This window comes from Sphaerodactylus townsendi, linkage group LG10, assembly GCF_021028975.2.
Source record: "Sphaerodactylus townsendi isolate TG3544 linkage group LG10, MPM_Stown_v2.3, whole genome shotgun sequence".
Classification (NCBI taxonomy): Eukaryota; Metazoa; Chordata; class Lepidosauria; order Squamata; family Sphaerodactylidae; genus Sphaerodactylus; species Sphaerodactylus townsendi.
Window position 1 is genome coordinate 39,107,107 of NC_059434.1, and position 18,268 is coordinate 39,125,374.

Consider the following 18,268-nt stretch of genomic DNA (forward strand, 5'->3'; position numbering starts at 1 on the left):
AAGGCCATGCCCCCACCTGCCCCTGGGGGCATGGCCACACCTCCCCAAGCTCCGCCCCTGGCCTCAGTGCTTATAAAAGCAGCTCTCTGAGGCCAGAGATGGCAGACTCCCCTGCCACACCCTCCCCCGCCCCCCCCACCAGCGGGGCTGGTAGCTGGCAGTCCGTTCTCCCTCCCCTCCAGGCAGAGGGATAGCTAAGGAAAATGGAGCCTGGTGCAAAACCTGAGGTTTGCGCCCCCCATGGGTGGCTGCTGTGATGCTGAAATTCACCCCCAAACAGCATCACTTTCAATGGTGTTTAAATTACAGAGCCCAGATTTTTCCTTTTAAATCCATCTTAAAGAGAGAATCTGGGGTCCCCAGTTAAAACAACATTGAAAGTGATGCTATTTTGGGGTGGATTATCCCCCACCCTGAAACAGCATCACTTTCAAGGTTTAATCTGGGGACCTCAGATTCTCCCTTTAAGTCCATGCTGAAGGGGTTGGATTCAAAAGGAGAATCTGGGGAAATTTGGGGGGTGCTAGCATCACCAAACTTTCAGGGTATCTTTAGGAGACTCTCCTGATGATACCATCCATCCTTGGCCCGTTTCAATTTAATGCCCTCTATGCTCCTTAAAGGCAGATACCAACGCATAGATAAACAAAAGAGGCTATGCCCATGCAACTCAGGCCAAGTAGAGACACTGGAGCACACTCTGTTTCATTGTGCAAGATTTGCCAAGATCAGAATGACCCAACCCATCATTGCTTCACTTCTATACAATCATTTAACTGATGCTCTTAGGATTCCGTTAATCTTAGATAATCTTGTTCACTTAGCTGTTTCTTGAAAGCATAGCAAGAATATCTTTTAAAGATTATAGACGCATGGCCGCTAGATGGATACTAAGCACTAGATTGCTACTCATCACTTAACAACAACAATGCTGCTTACATTAACTTACTATTTGCTATTGGCACACAGTGCCTACTCTCTACCAGCAACCTTTGGAGTTCACGCAGTCACGCCACCCAAAGTCAAATGTGGGTGATTCATTGAGGGATGTCGTAGTTTTGTTATTGATTGCTAGATGGAGTGAGTGACAACTGAAGGCTGTGGCAACCTATGGGAGTCAAATCAATTGTTTGCCCATTTCCTCGCCCCCTATCGCTTGTTCTGTGTTAGGGTTAGGTGCCACTCTAACAAACTCTGTGTTTTATAGTGGAGTGTTTATACTGTATGCTGTTGTGATGCCTGGGCTCTGTTGGTGGGTTTTTAGTCAGGTCTGTGGAGAGGTGTATAGGAATGGCACTTTTGACAAGTCCATTTGGACTAAACTATTGATGAGACTCTGAATGGCTGCTGTAACTATCTATCTTTTATGGACAATTGTTTTATTGTTTTATTGTTTTATTGTTTTATTGTTTTATTGTTTTATTGTATTTATTGTATTTTGGAATGCCAATAAAGGCTATCATGTCATGTCATCCAGGTTTGGTGAAGTTTTGTTCAGGAGGTCCAAAGTTATGGCCCTTCAAAGGTGTAGCCCCCATCTTCTATTAGCTCCCATTGGAAACAATGGGGGATGGGGCACCTCTTTTGGGAGTCCATAACTTTGGACCCTCTGAACCATACTTCATTAAACCTGGGTGGTGTCAGCAAGATACTCTCTTGATGATACCACCTAGGTTTAGTGAAGTTTGGTTCAGGGGGTCCAAAGATATGGACCCTCAAAGGGGTAGCCCCATCTACTATTAGCTCCCATTGGAAACAATGTGGGATGGGGCACCCCCTTTGAAGGTCCATAACTTTGGACCCCCTGAATAAAACTTTACGAAACTTGGCTGGTATCATCAGGAGTGTCACTTAGGTCGGCCTATCCCGCCTTCTATCCAAATGCAGCGAATACTGTGTTAACAATCTGTTGTCAATTAACTCTCTCAAGTCTAAGATCCTGGTCTTTTCAAGCACCTTCAAGATCTCCAACTGGTACTTAGATAGTGAAACTATTGAACAGGTCAAGTTCTATAAATACCTGGGCATTCATCTCCATCACAAAGCCAGCTGGACCAAGCATAGGGAAACTGTTGTTAAGGGCTGCCAAATACTTCTGCAGCGGTGGAAAGGTTTTTTTTCTCCAAGGGTGGCAAGTTTATTCTGGCTGCCCTAAGGGTATTTAATGCTAAGGTGTCCCAACAACTTCTCTAAGGGGTTCCCCTGTGGATTGAAGCTTGGCATATATCTCTGGAGCGAATACAATCTAAATTTCTATACAAGCTTTTCAGGGTCCCCCACTGTGTACCCTACGCGGCCCTCTGCCTTGAGGCAGGACAACACCTCTTGGAAACAAGGGCATGGTGGATCACCCTTAAATTCTGGATCCGGCTTTGTTTTTTCAGTGATCCTAACAGTCTCATTCACTGTGCCCTCCCCGAACTCCAGTCATCTGCCTGGTGGGCCCACATCAAGCTTAAGATCTCCACCCTGGGTTTCACTTGGGACCAGTTCCTTATGCTTCCCCCCCCAGTGATGTGCGCCACCGTATTAAGGAACAGCTATTCGACCAGGAACATCAACTCCTAGTTAGCAAAGCAAGGAGCCTGTTTCCCCCCCTTCACTTTGAAATCACGAACTGCAGGACAGCTGCTTACTTAAACATCCTGCTTGACCCTAAGTCTAGGTGGTTATTCACCAAAGCAAGAACAAACACATTCCCTCTTACCTTCTCCCCGGAGAGATTCATGGCATACTCACAGAAAAAACGTACATGTTCATATTGCTCAACCTCTGAGGAATCATTGGAGCATGTTCTATTAGTCTGCCCAAAATTCATAGATCTCAGACCTAGCTTGTTTTTTTCAACACCGACTTACTTGTGCCCTCCATATTCCAAATTGAACCACCTCTTGAACAATGAGGATCCCAGGCAGTTGAAAATGGTGGCCAAGTTCCTGCTCGATATTGTGAAATAAGTTTCTGGCTCTCCTTTTATTTACTTATTTTCTTGAAGTTTGTACTGTATGAACTATGAGCAGTTGTTTTACTCCGTCAAACTCTGGATCATACTACTGAACAGTTTTATCTGTATTTTCTCTTGATGCCCAATAAAGGTCTTTGAAGTTGAAGTTAAAGTTGAGTGTCACCTGACGATAGCCTGAAATTTTGGTGCCGCTAGCCTAAAAAAGCGCCCCCTGCAGGCCAAAAAAATGAAAAAACATTTTAAAATACAAAAAACCCACAAACAGGGGGCGGAGCTTCGGACATGCAATGGAGGGGTTGAACCCGAGGAAACCCCCCCTTACCTATGTCCTTGGACAGACTCTTGATACTGGTTTGGCTTTTTCTGTTTCTTTTCTTCATTAGATTGGTATTATAAATGTGAGAGTGTTTGATTTAAATATTCTAGGTGAGAGTTCCTGTCTGAGGGTTCAAAGCATAGTGATATCTAGAAAAATATTCTTGTTGTATGGACCGATCCATTCTCAGGTTGGTGGAGTGAAAATGGTTGAAACAGCTTGCTTATCCTGTGGCCTGATAATCTGTAGTTTTCTCATGGCTGTATGATCTTTCAATGCACTTGAGGGAAGAATAAAACCTGCTGTACTATGTGAAACCTGCTATGATATGTTCTATTTCAATAGTTACAAAGATGCGACTATCTCGTTCTGAAATATCTGAACTTTGAAGATGACTGGAAACTGGATTTCACATATTTACCAGACTTGCGAGACAACTTTCTGTGGAAGAATCTTGTGTACCACTATGAATCAGAATACTGTGCAGGTATTTCTCTTATGGTCCCAAAAAATCTGATTTTTCATCTTAAAATGAACTATTAATTATTAATGTTGTCTGTCAAACATACATTTTTGGACATATTTGTATGCTATGTTAGAATTATGTTGATGGATTCCACTATTTTTTATTAAGCTAAGGGATAACTATGATTACATCTGAACTGTCAGTCAGATTCCTATACAGTGGTCACTGGATTCTACAGGATTACGAAAAGAACTGCTGCAATGATGAATGCCAGAAAATAAACTAATTTACTAGTCTGACTTGAGGGTGCTGATTTGGGGGTGGAAGAAACTGGAGTCAGGGCTTTCTCTACACATGTGGTCAAATGGGCCCTTCAGTAAAGAATTACCTTTAATATAATGTAGGTCAGCTGGAAATTGTGTCAAGCTGGCCAGACCCACCTCAAAAGTATGCTGCCTTTTAAATATCTATATAAAAATCCAAAGGAGATGATTTCCACAATCTCCACAAATATTTCTAGTGTTAATGCTATTGTGTTGATTGTTACAGTGTCTTGCATTGCACAAATATATGAAAATCTCATGCTGTGAAAGTCCTCTCTTACCAGAGCTGCCTCCTTTTCCTCCACAATTGCACGTTGCCTCTTTGGGGCTCTCCAATCCTCAAAACAGTGGTGAAGGGGATAGGAGCAAGGGTTACAGCACCCAGGTTTTATCTCTTCTTCCCCGTGAGGTTCCTCCTTTGCATAAGGCAAGCACCTCCTCTCTCCTTCTCGACCTAGTATTGGAACCCCCTTAAACGTATCCTCCTGACCCTCAGCCCTGTCACTTTCCCATCCTGGGTCTGTGTGCTCTCACATGCATGTGTGATTGCATGTAATTAAACATGTTTCTTCTTCCTGTCTCTGTTACTGTAGACCATACTTAAATTTGTAACATTTTCTATGCAGGCTTAAAGTTAGAACTGGGAAAAGAAATTGAAAAAGATTATCGATATCTATGGAATACTGCCACGACAATAGTTGATCTGTGTGATCTTGGAGATGCTTTTCCAGTGCGAAACACATCAAAACTGTTGCTTCAACAGAGCGAAATCACAGCTAAAGGTATTTGCGACCTTGAATGATGAACACAATTGCAAAAATGCTTGCTAGTCTGAAAACTGATTCTGACTGCATGGTTTTGTTATTCGTGGCAGTACTGCCATACTGAAATATGAATTAGTAAATTGTTTCTAGAGTATTGTAATACTTTTGCAGCATGATCCTAAAATTACACCTTTCTAAATCCAGTGAAGTCAGAAGCATATAACTTTTCTTAGGATTGCATTGTTAGGCTCCCATTAGTGACTTGGTAGATTTACACTGGGATGAGGGGTGAAGTGAAGAGGTTCCATCTAGATGAATTGGTGGCAGGGGAACTTAGATCAACTATTTCCAGGAAGTCACCAGGAGGCTGATGGGGTCAGAAGCTGTACCAATTTTTACCTGGTTCATTCTAACACAAATTTGTATAACCAGTGAGCATCCTTTTAATTAATCAATTTGTAATGGTTCAGTGAGTTTGATGCTTGATAGGACCAGATCCTGTATAACAATGGTGCAGGAAATACACTCCTTGCATGTCTCTGTTTACAAGTGAGAAGGCACTCCTGCTACAGTGCTTTTCTGTAGAGAACTCTCCCAGGTCTCGTTCCCTTAACTGAACCCATCAAGTAATCCTTAAAGGCTCAGCTCTCATTACACCCAGTAGTCACGATTGCTGGCTTAGCCCTTTAAACTGCATTTATATCAATATCAATATTAATATTTTAAAATAATCCCACCCACCCCCCAAATGAAAGAGGCAAAGCAATTCCTGGTCCACAGGCTGCTAAAGAAGGGGACCATCCTAGAGATTATGTTCTCTTGCAATGGATGGTAGGACAACCATAGAGCCTGAGGTAAGCATTCCATGTATAGTGCGCCATATACTCCCAGTGGGAACCTCTGACAATAGTTGAGCTGTAACATTCTAGACTAGCTGCAGTTTCTAGATTGCCTTGGAGGATAGCCTGAATGTAGAAAGCTTTATAGTAATCCAGCTGTGAGATAGTATGAATCAGTGGAAGTATGAATCAGTATAGCCAGATTAGCTGAATTGATGATCTGATGCAGGAACAATATCCATGTTACATTTTTTCTGAGTGCAATGTATGTTCAGCTTTTTTCTTCTATAATTTTAAATTTAATATTACTACCATACAATGAAAGGTTATGATGATATGTAGCCTCTCTGATACAACTTGCACTCCTGGTACTTTCACGAACTTGAATGGAAACTGATAATTTTCTTTCTGTGGTTAATAAATATCACATTTATTAAGAATGTTCAGATGTTCCCAGTTTTGGGCTCATTCCAGTTAAATCAGATATTGTGGAAGACTACATTGGAACCATTTTGGAAGATCTAAGTTTCTTACGCAGGTACATACATTTTCATGTTGAGTACAAAGTGCTAGTAACTAGGCCAAAAAATTATTGTTTTCTCATTGCTTTCTCTGAGGCATAGTCAAAAGCAGTTGTAAAATTCTGTCTGAGAGAGGGCTGTACTTTGATGATCTGTAAATATCTTTAAAATAACAGTTTTTGTTCTGATGTGTAATTAGAAATATGTTATCTGCATTTATTATGAACACATTACTTTGGTTTTTTTCTTTGTTGACTGGAGGCAGGGTGTTTGACAAAAGAATGTTAATGTTCCTTAATGACAATGGATATTTTGTACACATGCATTGATTATGAAGAAATGGCTATATTCAAGTACCCATGAGAGTTTGGAAAGGCAACTCCTTTGATCTGAAAAGAGGAGGCTGATTTGTGTGAAGTAACAGAAGCTTGTGGAAAGGCAGAGACCCACAGAGACAGCTGTTAAATCACGGAAGCACATTGGGAGCAGCATGATCTGTCTGTTGGGAGATCTGATAGAGACCTGCTAGTCTCTGGCAATGCCACTTGTCTCTTCATCTGTTCCTCTGGGCAGCAGCTGCTTTTAGCTGCATAAGAGCATAGATGACTGAATGATTGCATGCAGTTTCAGGTTGCTCTCTGGGAGAAGAAGAAAGGAAGAAACAGAGCCAACTAGTGTCAGAAGTGACAGCCTATACTACGAAGGAGGAAAGAGGTTCATGGGGAGAGGATGACTCAGTTTTGGGGGGAAGCCTAATGTGCTGAACTGTTTGTGCTGAGTCATGGATCCATCACTGGTCTTCCTGAGGGCCCAGACATAGCACATCACTTTCCCTGTACTTTCTCTGTAATTGTTATATTACTGATAATATTGAAAAAAATCTTCCTTGTAACTTATTGCAATTATGTTTCAGCAATGAGTCTACAGTGACAGTACTGCCTAAACACAAAGAATTTGATGAATTGCTTCACTGGCATTCAAACAGATCTCTTAGTGATGATTATGACAGAACAAAATGTAGTTTCGAGGGTAAGAACTACATAAAATTAGTCATTGATAAGAAAATAACATCTATTTTCCATATTTAGAAACCAACTGTATATGATAATCAATATGTTTATATTGCAATCTAATAGATACTTATAATTGATCTGAAGATAACTCAAATATTAGATTTTGCTATCAAGTTATATTGGCTGATATATGTCCTTTGCTGACTTTCAAACCACCTTTTAAATTCAGAAGGATAAATTATTCCTATTTCAGAACCTAATCTGTAGCATCAGGCCAGCTGCTGTATAGTAATGGTTCAATGTGCTTCGATGTTTGGTCAATGAACTTATAAAGTAAAATTAAGAATTTTGAACAGTTTAAAAAGGAACTAAAATGTATTAAAACTTAGCAAGCTGTTTGGCATAATCACTGTCAAGAAAACAGCCTAGGCTTTAGCCACCCAGCTCACATGGGTTCTTGAGAGTAAGTGGCCACACAGCAGACCAACTGATTTTTAAAAAAGTTTTATTTTTTAAAAAAGTCACCATGAAAAGTCCTTCAGCATGAATAATTACATATGTATAAATAGCATAAGATTAGTTGAAACAAAAAACAGAATACAGCACTCACAAATGTGCAAATAATAACACAGTTCTAGAAGTCCATTTAGTGTTAGCTAAGCTTGGTAAATACCCTAAAAATTTGGTAAAATTCAGATTTGGATTTATTCAGGCATAAAATTATCTGTATACCTGAACGAGACAAATAACATATTCGGGTATATCCAAAAAATTTGGGTCTGTTTGGGTTTTTTTGTATTTGTTTGGTGTTTTTTCATGTTTCGGCTTGCAGGGGTGCATTTGTTAAGCTAGCAGCACCAACATTTCAGGGTATGACTCAGGGACTGTCCTGATGATGCCCCCTGAGTTTGGTGAAGTTTGGTTCAGGGTGGAAAAGTTATGGACCCGCAAAGTGGGTGCCCTCATCCCCCATTGTTTCCAATGTTAGCTAACAGGCGAAGTGACAGAGAAAGAGACCACTTAGATGGTATCCTCGTAGGTGCTTCAACCATAGGCCTGGTGAAATAGCTCCATCTTGCAGGGCCTGTAGAACTGCATTAGGTCCTGCAGGGCCCTGGTCTCGTTAAACAGTGTTCCACTGGGTGGGAGCCAGGGCTGAAAATGCCATGAGCCTTGTTGAAGCCAGTTGGATCTCTTTTGGCCAGGGACCACTAGCAAGTTGTTGTTTGCTGAACACAATGCCTGTTGGGGGATGTATAGGGAAAGGTTGTCCTGCAGATACAGTGACCTAGACTGTTAGGGCTTTAAAGATAAGCATCAAAAGTATCTTGTAGAGGATATCTCTCCAATAGCCACCCTCTGTCCCTGATCTTGGAGAAATTAGCATAGCTACTGTAAGGCTATCCCACATATCCCAGCATTGGCGAGGCAGTGGACCAAGAAGTCATGGTTGACCAGGTCAAATGCTGCCATCGAGTCCAACAGCAAGAACAGTGCTGACCTGATTCAGTTCAGGTGTCTCTGGAGACTGTGTAAGGGAGTGGTCAGATTCATCTCTGTCTTATGGCCAGTGCAGAAACTGGGCTGAAATGGGTCCAGGATAGATGTGTCCTCCAGTTAGGTCTGGTTTTGTTTAGCCCCTGCTCTCTCAACTACTTTGCCCAGAAAAGACAAGTGTGATACTGGGTGGTAGTTGGCAGGATCTAGAGATGGCTTCTGAAAAAGCAGTCTCACCACTGCCTTTTTCAACCCCTCAGGAAAGGTCCCTGAATTTAGGGGCAAGTTGACAATATTTCCCAAGAGCATGCATACTGCATCTTTGCTGGCATTGAAAAGGCAAGACGGGCATAGGTCTAAGAGGCAAGTGGTTGGCTTCACAGCTCTCAGAACCTTGTCAACATCTTCCTGGGAGAGCTGGATGAAATGGTCCAAAATAGGATCTGAAGATGACCAGGGGGCCTCCAGTTCTCTCACTGGCAGGAAGATCCTGGCAGAATGATAACCGCTCTGCAAAACAGCTCACAAAACCTTCATAGCTAAGGGTCAAATTCAGACTAATTGAGGGCCTCTGCGAAAGGGCTGACAAGGTCCAAATCACTCTAAATAATTGAGCCAAGCATTCAGGGCAAAGTGATCCAACCATGGCACAGCAACCATGGAACAGCCACTCTCCAAAAATTTAATCCAGGGCATGGCCTGCTTGACGATCACATTAAGCTAGCCTGGGAACTTTCCCTTGAGATAAGGGGTGATCGGGGCGGGGGGGGGGGGAGGGGAGAAGTGAATACATTCTACACCTGGCAGAGACTACAGACTAACTAAAGCTGGAAAATTCTTCCAAGATGGAGACTCTCTTGTCATAGCCCCAAAGTGTTGATCAAAACATCTACATATTGGGACTAGGGATACAGAGAGAAAGTATTTCTGCAATCTTGGGGGTACCTGAAGTTTCTCAGCAAAATATACAAAATATTAAAGCAATTAGGAGCCCCCACCCCAAAAAGAATGATACTTGAAATCTTGCAAACTCTCACAAGATCATAGTAAGTATTATGGAGTTGCCTACCTACCAAAACAGGACAGGAGCTTCTTAGGCAATCCCAGAACACTGGGAGGCTGGGATAGGAGTAGGGTATGATGGTCTGGGAAAGGAGAGAAAGTGATGGCCAGGCTGGTAAGGTTGAGGAATGAAATTGAGAACCAAAACAAAGCAATGATAGGGAGTAATCAAGAGGGGATATATTGAAAGTAGTGTGGAGTATGAGCTTTTTCTCCCTTGTAAGCATCAATTGCATGCTGCTTCTTATAATATAGTTTGGTGGAGAAATGCTGGACTGGATGATTTGGAAACAGAACCAAAATTAATATATGCATTGCTTTGAGAACTACAGCTATGAATATCATGTGCCATTTTGTATTTGTAATGTCTCTCAGGCAATTAATTGTTCTTTCTGTATATGTTGTGTAGGTTACAAGAGATATATTTTTATTTAAAACCATAGTTGAATTTGGTATCTGAGAGTAAACTTACATTAGGGATTTGTACATTTGTGTGTGGGCTGGATATCCTTTACTGAATCAGGGTGATTAGATAATAAAATCATTTTTCGATCAAATAATTCTATCTGAAATGTTGTTTGTTGTAGCCAAAACTAATGATCGAGATCAAAGAAAACAAGTACAAAAGCTTCAGTCTTATTATCAGCTTTATGGAAAATCATTGGAAGGTGACATATCACAAACAGTTGTAAACCTGGAGGATGTGACACTGTCTACCAAAGCTGCTATCAAAAAGCTGAAGAAATCACAAGTAAGTTATGTCTTCTCTCCACAAGTAAGTTATATCATAATGATTCAAGATCTTAAATAATTAATTGTTTACTCTCACTGTGGGCATCATATACAAATAGCCATAATGTTTTTAATGGTAGCATTCCTAAGGAGCATTACAACCTTCTAAGCCCATTGAACCAATGGCTTTAGAGAGGTATAATTCAGTTTTGAATTGCATTGCATGAATCTTTATCCTGTTGTATATAATTCTGAAATACTGTGATGGTTCATGACAGAAAAATCAACTTTTTGAAAAACAATTCTCAAACAAAACAGGAAATGTTTATTTCTAGTCAACAATGTTAGCATTTCAGGGACCTCATGGATTTAAACTAATGAGGCTTAGCAGGTGTACCCTTTCCACTGAAAGATATAAGTGTGGTTGGTCGTGCTTTGGTGGAAAAGAGAAAATGCCATGCTTCTCCAATAGAAAATACTCCCTTGGTGTTTGTGGCAGAGGAGGGTTGGAGAAGACTTGGAAGGGCTAGTGCCAGGCTCAGCTTGGTGTTTGGGGTAAGGCAGTGGTGAGATTCAAATAATTTAACAACTGGTTCCAGTGGTAGGATTGAAATAATTTAACAACTGGTTGTTTACAAGCACCATTTTAACAACCGGTTCTGCCGAAGTGGTGCAAACTTGCTGAATCCCACCACTGGGGCAAGGGCAGGATTGGAGGGGGCTTGGGAGGGCTAGTGCTGGGCCTGGTGTGGCAGCAGGTGGCTTACTGCTGCTGCTGCCGCCCTGGCAGGCTGGCTTGGTGTTTGTGATAGGGGGGGGTTGGAGGGGGTGGAAGTGATAACAGATGAATTCACAATTCTACATATATCTTTTGGGAGGACAAAGTACAGTAAAATGTAGTAACAATGAATGGATATGGTATGTAAACCCAGAGAGACCTGCTGGCTTCTCTCATTGTTGCCTGCTGCCACTCAGACATAAAATAAAACTAAAAACCTGTTCTACTAATTGCCTAAGATTCTTTTTTTTTTTGACAGCGTTAGATTAATACAAAAGGAACACTCACAAGAATCTGCACAGGACACTTCATTTTCCCCTTTATCATCTTCCCAATATATTTCCTCTTTCTGCCATCCTGACAATGCCCATATCATTTTCTTTTCACTGCTTCCTTCTCCCTTCCCACTCACCAGCCAATTTATCTCACCAGCCAATTTATAGTTTTCAGCTTTATTGATTTTTTACTTCATTTATGCTAGGTTTCTTACCAATGGGGACCCAAAGTAGCTTGCACCATTCTCCCTCAGGTTCAGGAGGGCATCTTGAGTAGATGATCTCCACCCCTTGGTACAGGGAGCCAGGAACTTTTTCTTCTACTTCCTGTTGGTCTCTCCAGTGCTTTTGCTGCTGAACACAAGGAAAGTAGTCTTCAATTTCGCTCTGTCTTGAGACTTGCCTTATTTATATTCAAAGCTTCCTATACTCTTTTTTTTAACTTCTACTGTTTCTCAATCTTATCTACCTATCTCTGTCCCTTCAGCTTATTCCTTAAAATTAGATCTAGGGTTTAGATAGGGACCAAAGTTTTTCCTACACTTTTCTGTTAATGGTGGAAATTAGCAATGGGAACGGCTTTCTTTCCGAAGCCAAAATGGCTGCTCCCCTCATAACTACTGTCTTCTGCCTTGGAGTCTTTGAAAGGAGCTCCTCCCTGTTTGGGAACCAATCTTGTGGTCAACCTGCAGGTAGCTAGCGACAGCACCAAGTGTGCAAAGAAGTGGCATCTCTCTCCAGTCCTGGTAGAACAGGCAACTGCCATTTTCCCCTCCACAGGGGGACCAGGAGTCAACGTTCCTTAGCAAGGGAAAAGATAGAGAGGAGGGCGAGTTTTTCTTCTGACTATCCCCATTGAAATGCCCAAACAGTCCCTCAGATATTTTAAACAGGAGGATAACCAATTTATCCTTGCTAAAGCTATAGCTGTCCTAGACCGCAAGAAACAGCCCCTAAGGAGGAACCCAGTACCTCTCAGACTAACATCAAAGGCAGTCTAAAGGGTAACCAGGAGTTCTTTCCTGTAACAGAGACAGCAAACAAAACATTCCCTTTCCCCATTTTCTTTGAAAACTAGCTTAAGAAGGAATGAGCCAAGCCATCATCCAACAAGCATTTTCCTATTTTGTGAAGAAGCTATATGCCCTTCCTGAATTTGCTAACAATTTCCTTCAAGTCCTGCTAGTGGATGCCCCAGTGGTAACATTGTAGTCTGGTGGCTTAGTGTCAGCAGATGGAGAACACTTCTTCAGGGAGTGGATAAAAGATCTGATTTTTGCACTTCAGAGAGCCCATGAAGCCACAGCCATGGCTGCAATAGTGTTGGCATGCAAGCTGCTGCAGTTGCTTCCAGAGTCCAACAGGAGAATGCTAGAAGGAACAGACAGAATACTGAAGACCTCATTGTTTGCAGCAAGCACCATCTTAGGTTCCCTGTACTTTTCTTCCAGAGCCATTGCTTACTCAGTGGCAGCCAAGAGAAATATGTGACTGAGAGCCTGGCCTGATGAGCTAAGGTCCTAGGCCTTTGTTTCAGCTTACCTGTTCCAGGACAATATGCTTTTTGGAACTTCACTGGAGAAGGTCCTGGTGGAAACCCAGGACAAGAAAAAGGCAATGCCTAAATCCATTATGTGCAATGACAAAAGACTCTCCAGGTTTAATTTTTGCTCCCACAGAATCTTGCCAAGATTTATGTAGGACAACAGAAGTCCTATCTGGAACTACTCCAATACGTCCTTTCATAAGCAAGGCAACATCAAGTCCTTCAAACCTAGAAATGACAAGAACAAGAAGGACATCTTTTTCATTGCCAAGTCCTAGCTGTACCAACATTCCAGTGGAGGGCAGGCTGCTGCATTTTAAAGATGTGTACAGAGACAGATGGATGTGTGGGCAGTGGAGATGGTCTCCAAGGGCTATTCTCTGAAATTTGCAAAAATGTTGCCTCAGTGATTTCTTTAGTCTCCATCACGCAAACATCAAGAAAAGGTTTTGAGAACACATATGGCCATCTACTAGACATCAGGGCAACAGAACCTGTCTTCAGTGGCGTTTCTGCCTAGGGACAGGGGTACCCTATGTCCCCGGGCGCCCCCATTTGGTCACGTGGGGGGGCGCCACCACCGATTTTCAGAGAGTGCGTTGTGTGATGATTTTTTAAATTTTTTAGTGTTTTTCACGTTTTGGCCTGCAGGGGGCGCATTTTTAAGGCTAGCAACACCAAATTTTCAGGGTATCATCCAGGGACTGTCATGATGATACCACCCAGGTTTGGAGATGTTTGGTTCAGGGAAAGCAAAGTTATGGACTCCCCCCAGAGGGAAAAGCCCCTCATCCCCATTGTTTTCAATGGGAGCTAACAGTAGATGGGGAGTTGACGCATTTCGAGGGACCATTACTTTGCTCCCCCTGAACCTAACTTCACCAAACTTGGCTGGCATCATGAGAATAGTTAACAGATGATACCCTGAAATTTTGGTGTCACTAGCTTTAAAAATACACCTCTTGAGCACCCCAAGAAAAGTTGCCCAAGAATTTCTTTTGTTTTGCAGTGACTTTGCTCCCATTGTAGCCAATGGGGAATTTCTGGAGGTGTGTGGAGGGCAGGCTGCACATTTTTTTTTTGAAGACAGAGGGCACCAGACTTTCAAGGTGGCTCAGGGAGGTCCCTCCTGGTAATTGTAGCATCCAGGCACAGAGACCTTTGCTTCTGAGGGTTCAATTTTTATGGGCCCCCAAAAGGCTTATTTTTTGTTTCCATGCTCCAGATGGCTCTGTGGTAGAGGTTTCCAATGGGAGGCACTGTGGTAGGGGGTCTTATGCTCTGGGTGGGGGCATTTCCTGCAGGGGCTGCTGGTGTGGCAGTTTCCTGAAAGGAACCAACCAAAATTTGCTAAAAAAATGCTGTAGGGCAATTCAAGTTGGAAGGTGAACCTGATGCCCACAGCATTCAGCCATCCCAGGCAAACTTTGAAGGTGCCCTCCCACTCAGAAAGCAAGACCACACTACCACATTTGCCACCTGCTGTTGAAACCTCTACCACAGCGCCAGCTGGAAGCATAACACAGAAGTCCCTTTATTGGAAGTCTATGGTGGGAAAAATAATGTTTCCCACCATAGAGACTTGCTGAAGAGCCTGGCAGATTCTGGGGAATTTCTGAGTGTGTAAGCACTCGACCACACATTTTTTAAGCATAGAGGCGCCAGACTTTCCAAGGTGGCTCCAAGAGGCCTATGGGTAATAGCATCCAAGCTTCTTGGTGAGCTTTGCTTCTGGAGTGGGGGGGGGGGCGAGTTGAGAGAGTTCTGAGAGAACTCAGCTTGCAGGCTTCATGGGCAGGAGCATGGAAACTGTGGCCAAAATAAGCCTTTTGGGGGCCCATAAAATTGAACCCCTTCAGAAGCAAAGGTCTCTCCCTATGCCTGGATGCTTTTTTACCAGGAGGGCTTCCTGGAGCCACCTTGAAAGTCTGGATGCCTCTATCTTCAGAAATGTGCAGCCTGCCTCGAGAAATTCCCCATTGGCTACAAATGGGAGTAAAGTCACTGCAAAACAAAGAATCTTGGGCAATCCTTTCTTGGGGTGCCTGGGTAAAAGGGTGTATTTTTTAAAAGCTAGTGACAATTCGCCAAAAGAATTTCAGTGGTATCATCTGTTAACTATTCTTATGATGCCACCCAGGGGGAGCGAAGTTATGGTCCCCTCAAATGGGTAGCCCCCCATCTACTGTTAGCTCCCATTGAAAACAATGGGGATGGGGGCATTCCATTTGGAGGCATCCATAACTTTGCTTCCCCTGAACCAAGCACAATCACCAAACTTGGGTGGTATCATCAGGGCAGTCTCTGGATGATACCATGCAAGCATGGTGCTGTTAGCTTTTAAAAAAATGCCCTTCCTGCAGGCCAAAAAACACCAAAAAATACCCTCCCCCAAAGCCCAAATACCTTGCATTCACATTTGTTCATATTTGGGCAGGACATAATCGGACACTTTTTGTCCAAATGTGCCCAAATTTGCCCAGATTCTGGCTGAATCTGGTATTTGTTTCATCTAAATCTCCAACCCTCCAAGGGAAGTGATGTTGTTTCGGGGTGAGGGAGAATCCACCCCCAAACAGCATCACTTTCAATTTTGTTTTAACCGGAGACCCCAGATTCTCCCTTTAAGGTGGATTTAAAAGAAGAATCTGAGCTCCCTAGTTTAAGCACCATTGCAAGTAATGCTGTTTGAGGAGATGGATTCCACTGGAGGGGTTTTCTTGTGAGAGATGATGCTGACATTTGTTTGGTAAACGTTTTGGTGGGGGTGGTTTTGTGAGAGGTTTACATGCTTAATACCCACTTGCACTGGCTTGGAGTTGTTTCTCAGGCTAACAACCTACCTCATAGGGTTGTTGTGATTAGGAAATTAGGAAAAGAGTTGGTGGGGAGAGAGCCATGTATGTTTTGCTGGGAGTGGGAGGTGTTTTGTGAGCTGGTGCAAAAAATAATTGTTTGTTCATGGTGGGGGAGGGTGGCTGCCCATTCGCCCGGCGAGGGGGGCACCAAACTCAGGTTTTGTCCCCGGGCTCCAGTTTGCCTAGGTTCGCCCCTGCCTGTCTTCATGCATGGCAGAGGTCAAAGCATCTATTCAATCTTTTTCATCATTCTCAAGAATAATGGGGATTGGAGGGCCATCTTGAACTTCAAGTTCCTCAACACATTTATCAAACTGAGATACTTCTGGCTGGAAATCTTGAGGTCCATCACACAGTCACTGAAATCTGGGGATTTTCTGACTTCATTAGATTTTCAGCATATCTACATATTTCCATCTTACTGGTGCAGAGAAGGTACCTCTAATTAAGAGCCAAGGAAGATCCAGTTCAGGGCCTTCATCTTGTCAATTGTACCCAGAGTGTTTTCCAACATTCTCTAATCTCCTATAACATCGCACCGGGAACTTTGAGTACATATATACCATTACCTTGATGATCTTCTCATCAGGGCAGATTCCAAGAAGAAGGTCATCAGAGACACATACACAACAATCCATTATCTGGAAGAACATAGATTTTTCATAAACCTCCAAAAGAGTTCCCTGACCTTAGTACAATGTCTGGAACACTTGGGAGTCATGGTAAACACCATCTGCAATTCGCTCTTCCTTCCAGAGATGAAGCCCTAGAAAATCATTGTATCAGCTGCCTCAGTCGTCAAGGGCAGATGGTCACTATTAATGCATCTGACCAAACTAACAAATACTTTTATAACCACTGTAGAGAGTATGACTAAAAAACAAGCCCAAAGGCACTTCAGCGCATGGTAATAGTTGTGCTGATCTTTGAATACTGGTCTATATGAACAAACGTGTTATTGTTAAATCAATAGCTTCTGTTCAATTTCATTAATAATGGGAAGATAGCTCTTTTATTTCAGTTGGTGGTTTTTCAACTCAAGCCTCACAGAGGAAAATGGCCAGTATCAGAGCCTTCCTTTCCAGTGTTTCTTTAGTCACACAATGAGAGGGTAACTGCTTAGTGACGCTAAAGTCAAAGGAATAGGATGTGCTAGAACTGAGGACCTGAAATTTAGATTCACAGCTAAGCAACGTGAAGACCCCAGACGCAACCTATGTATTCTGTAACATTTATTTGTTTAGATTTTGTATGCTGATTTTTTTACCCAACAGGAAACCAAAACAGCTTATAGTAATATTCTCCCCTCCTGCATTTCTTATCCACAACATCTTTGTGAGGTAGATTAGACTGATTTACCTTAGGTTTGCTCAGTGAGTTTCCATGACAAAGAAGGGATTTGAACTTGGGTTTCCCAAATTTTAGTTAGACACTGTAACCACTTAATGATATTTCACTAGTCTGTGAATTGGTCCTTGGGTTAAAGCAATGTGCTGTTTTTCCTAATCTGCAGCCCTTGTTGTTTATTGCCTCTGATATTGCAGATTACCTCGCTCACTGTGAGTTTTATTTATTTATTTACAGAGAAGTAGTAAAGCAGAGAAAATTGCAGAGGACAACAAGAAGAGACAGAAAACTAAACAAGAAAAGAAAGACAGTGATCAGTGGCATGCCTTAGAAAAATCAATTGAAAAGGACATAAAAACTAATTTGACATCTGGAATGAAGAGATTTGAGATGTTTTTGAAGACATGTCAGAGTAACTCAGTGAAATTTATTGCAGAAATGGCAGGACTTAATTTCTGCTTAGAAGTGTGGAAGGAACACTGCAGAAGTCAAGGTATAGTATGTGATTTAATTTGCAGGTTATGGTTATAGCATAATTTAGCATCATATTAATTAGAACCTGGACAGGTCCATGCAATGAACCAGTTGCCCGGCCATGGACCACAATTGTGCCAGTTTGCTGCTCCCATTGAGGCTGTGCTGAAGGCAGGCAGGCAGGGTGTGGTCAGGTCCAGCCCTGCAGAATGGAACAGGCGGCAGACAGGAGGCATAATCATGGGTCAGTCCAACAGATCACGACACAGGAGATCAGGCAAACAGGCTGGAGATCAGCAGTAGGCACATGGAAGCAACAGGAAACACACTTGTTGCACCCTGGCAGAAGCAAGGCTATATAGAGAGCCCTGTTTAAGGGGCTGGCATTCTGCAAGGAATTGTATTATTATTATTATTATTATTATTATTATTATTATTATTATTATTATTATTATTATTGTTGTTGTTGTTGTTGTTGTTGTTGTTGTTGTT

General features: G+C 42.3%; 1 protein-coding gene across 1 annotated transcript in view; it reads left to right on the top strand.

Moving 5' to 3' along the window:
- DDX60 (DExD/H-box helicase 60) overlaps positions 1–18,268 on the top strand; it is a 114,780-nt gene that overhangs the window by 18,606 nt on the left and 77,906 nt on the right. The window contains exons 6-12 of the mRNA XM_048508734.1: positions 970–1,028; positions 3,627–3,768; positions 4,697–4,852; positions 6,112–6,211; positions 7,108–7,223; positions 10,354–10,517; positions 17,540–17,795. Coding sequence (XP_048364691.1) covers positions 970–1,028; positions 3,627–3,768; positions 4,697–4,852; positions 6,112–6,211; positions 7,108–7,223; positions 10,354–10,517; positions 17,540–17,795 — 993 coding nt within the window. The remainder of the gene's footprint in view (positions 1–969; positions 1,029–3,626; positions 3,769–4,696; positions 4,853–6,111; positions 6,212–7,107; positions 7,224–10,353; positions 10,518–17,539; positions 17,796–18,268) is intronic.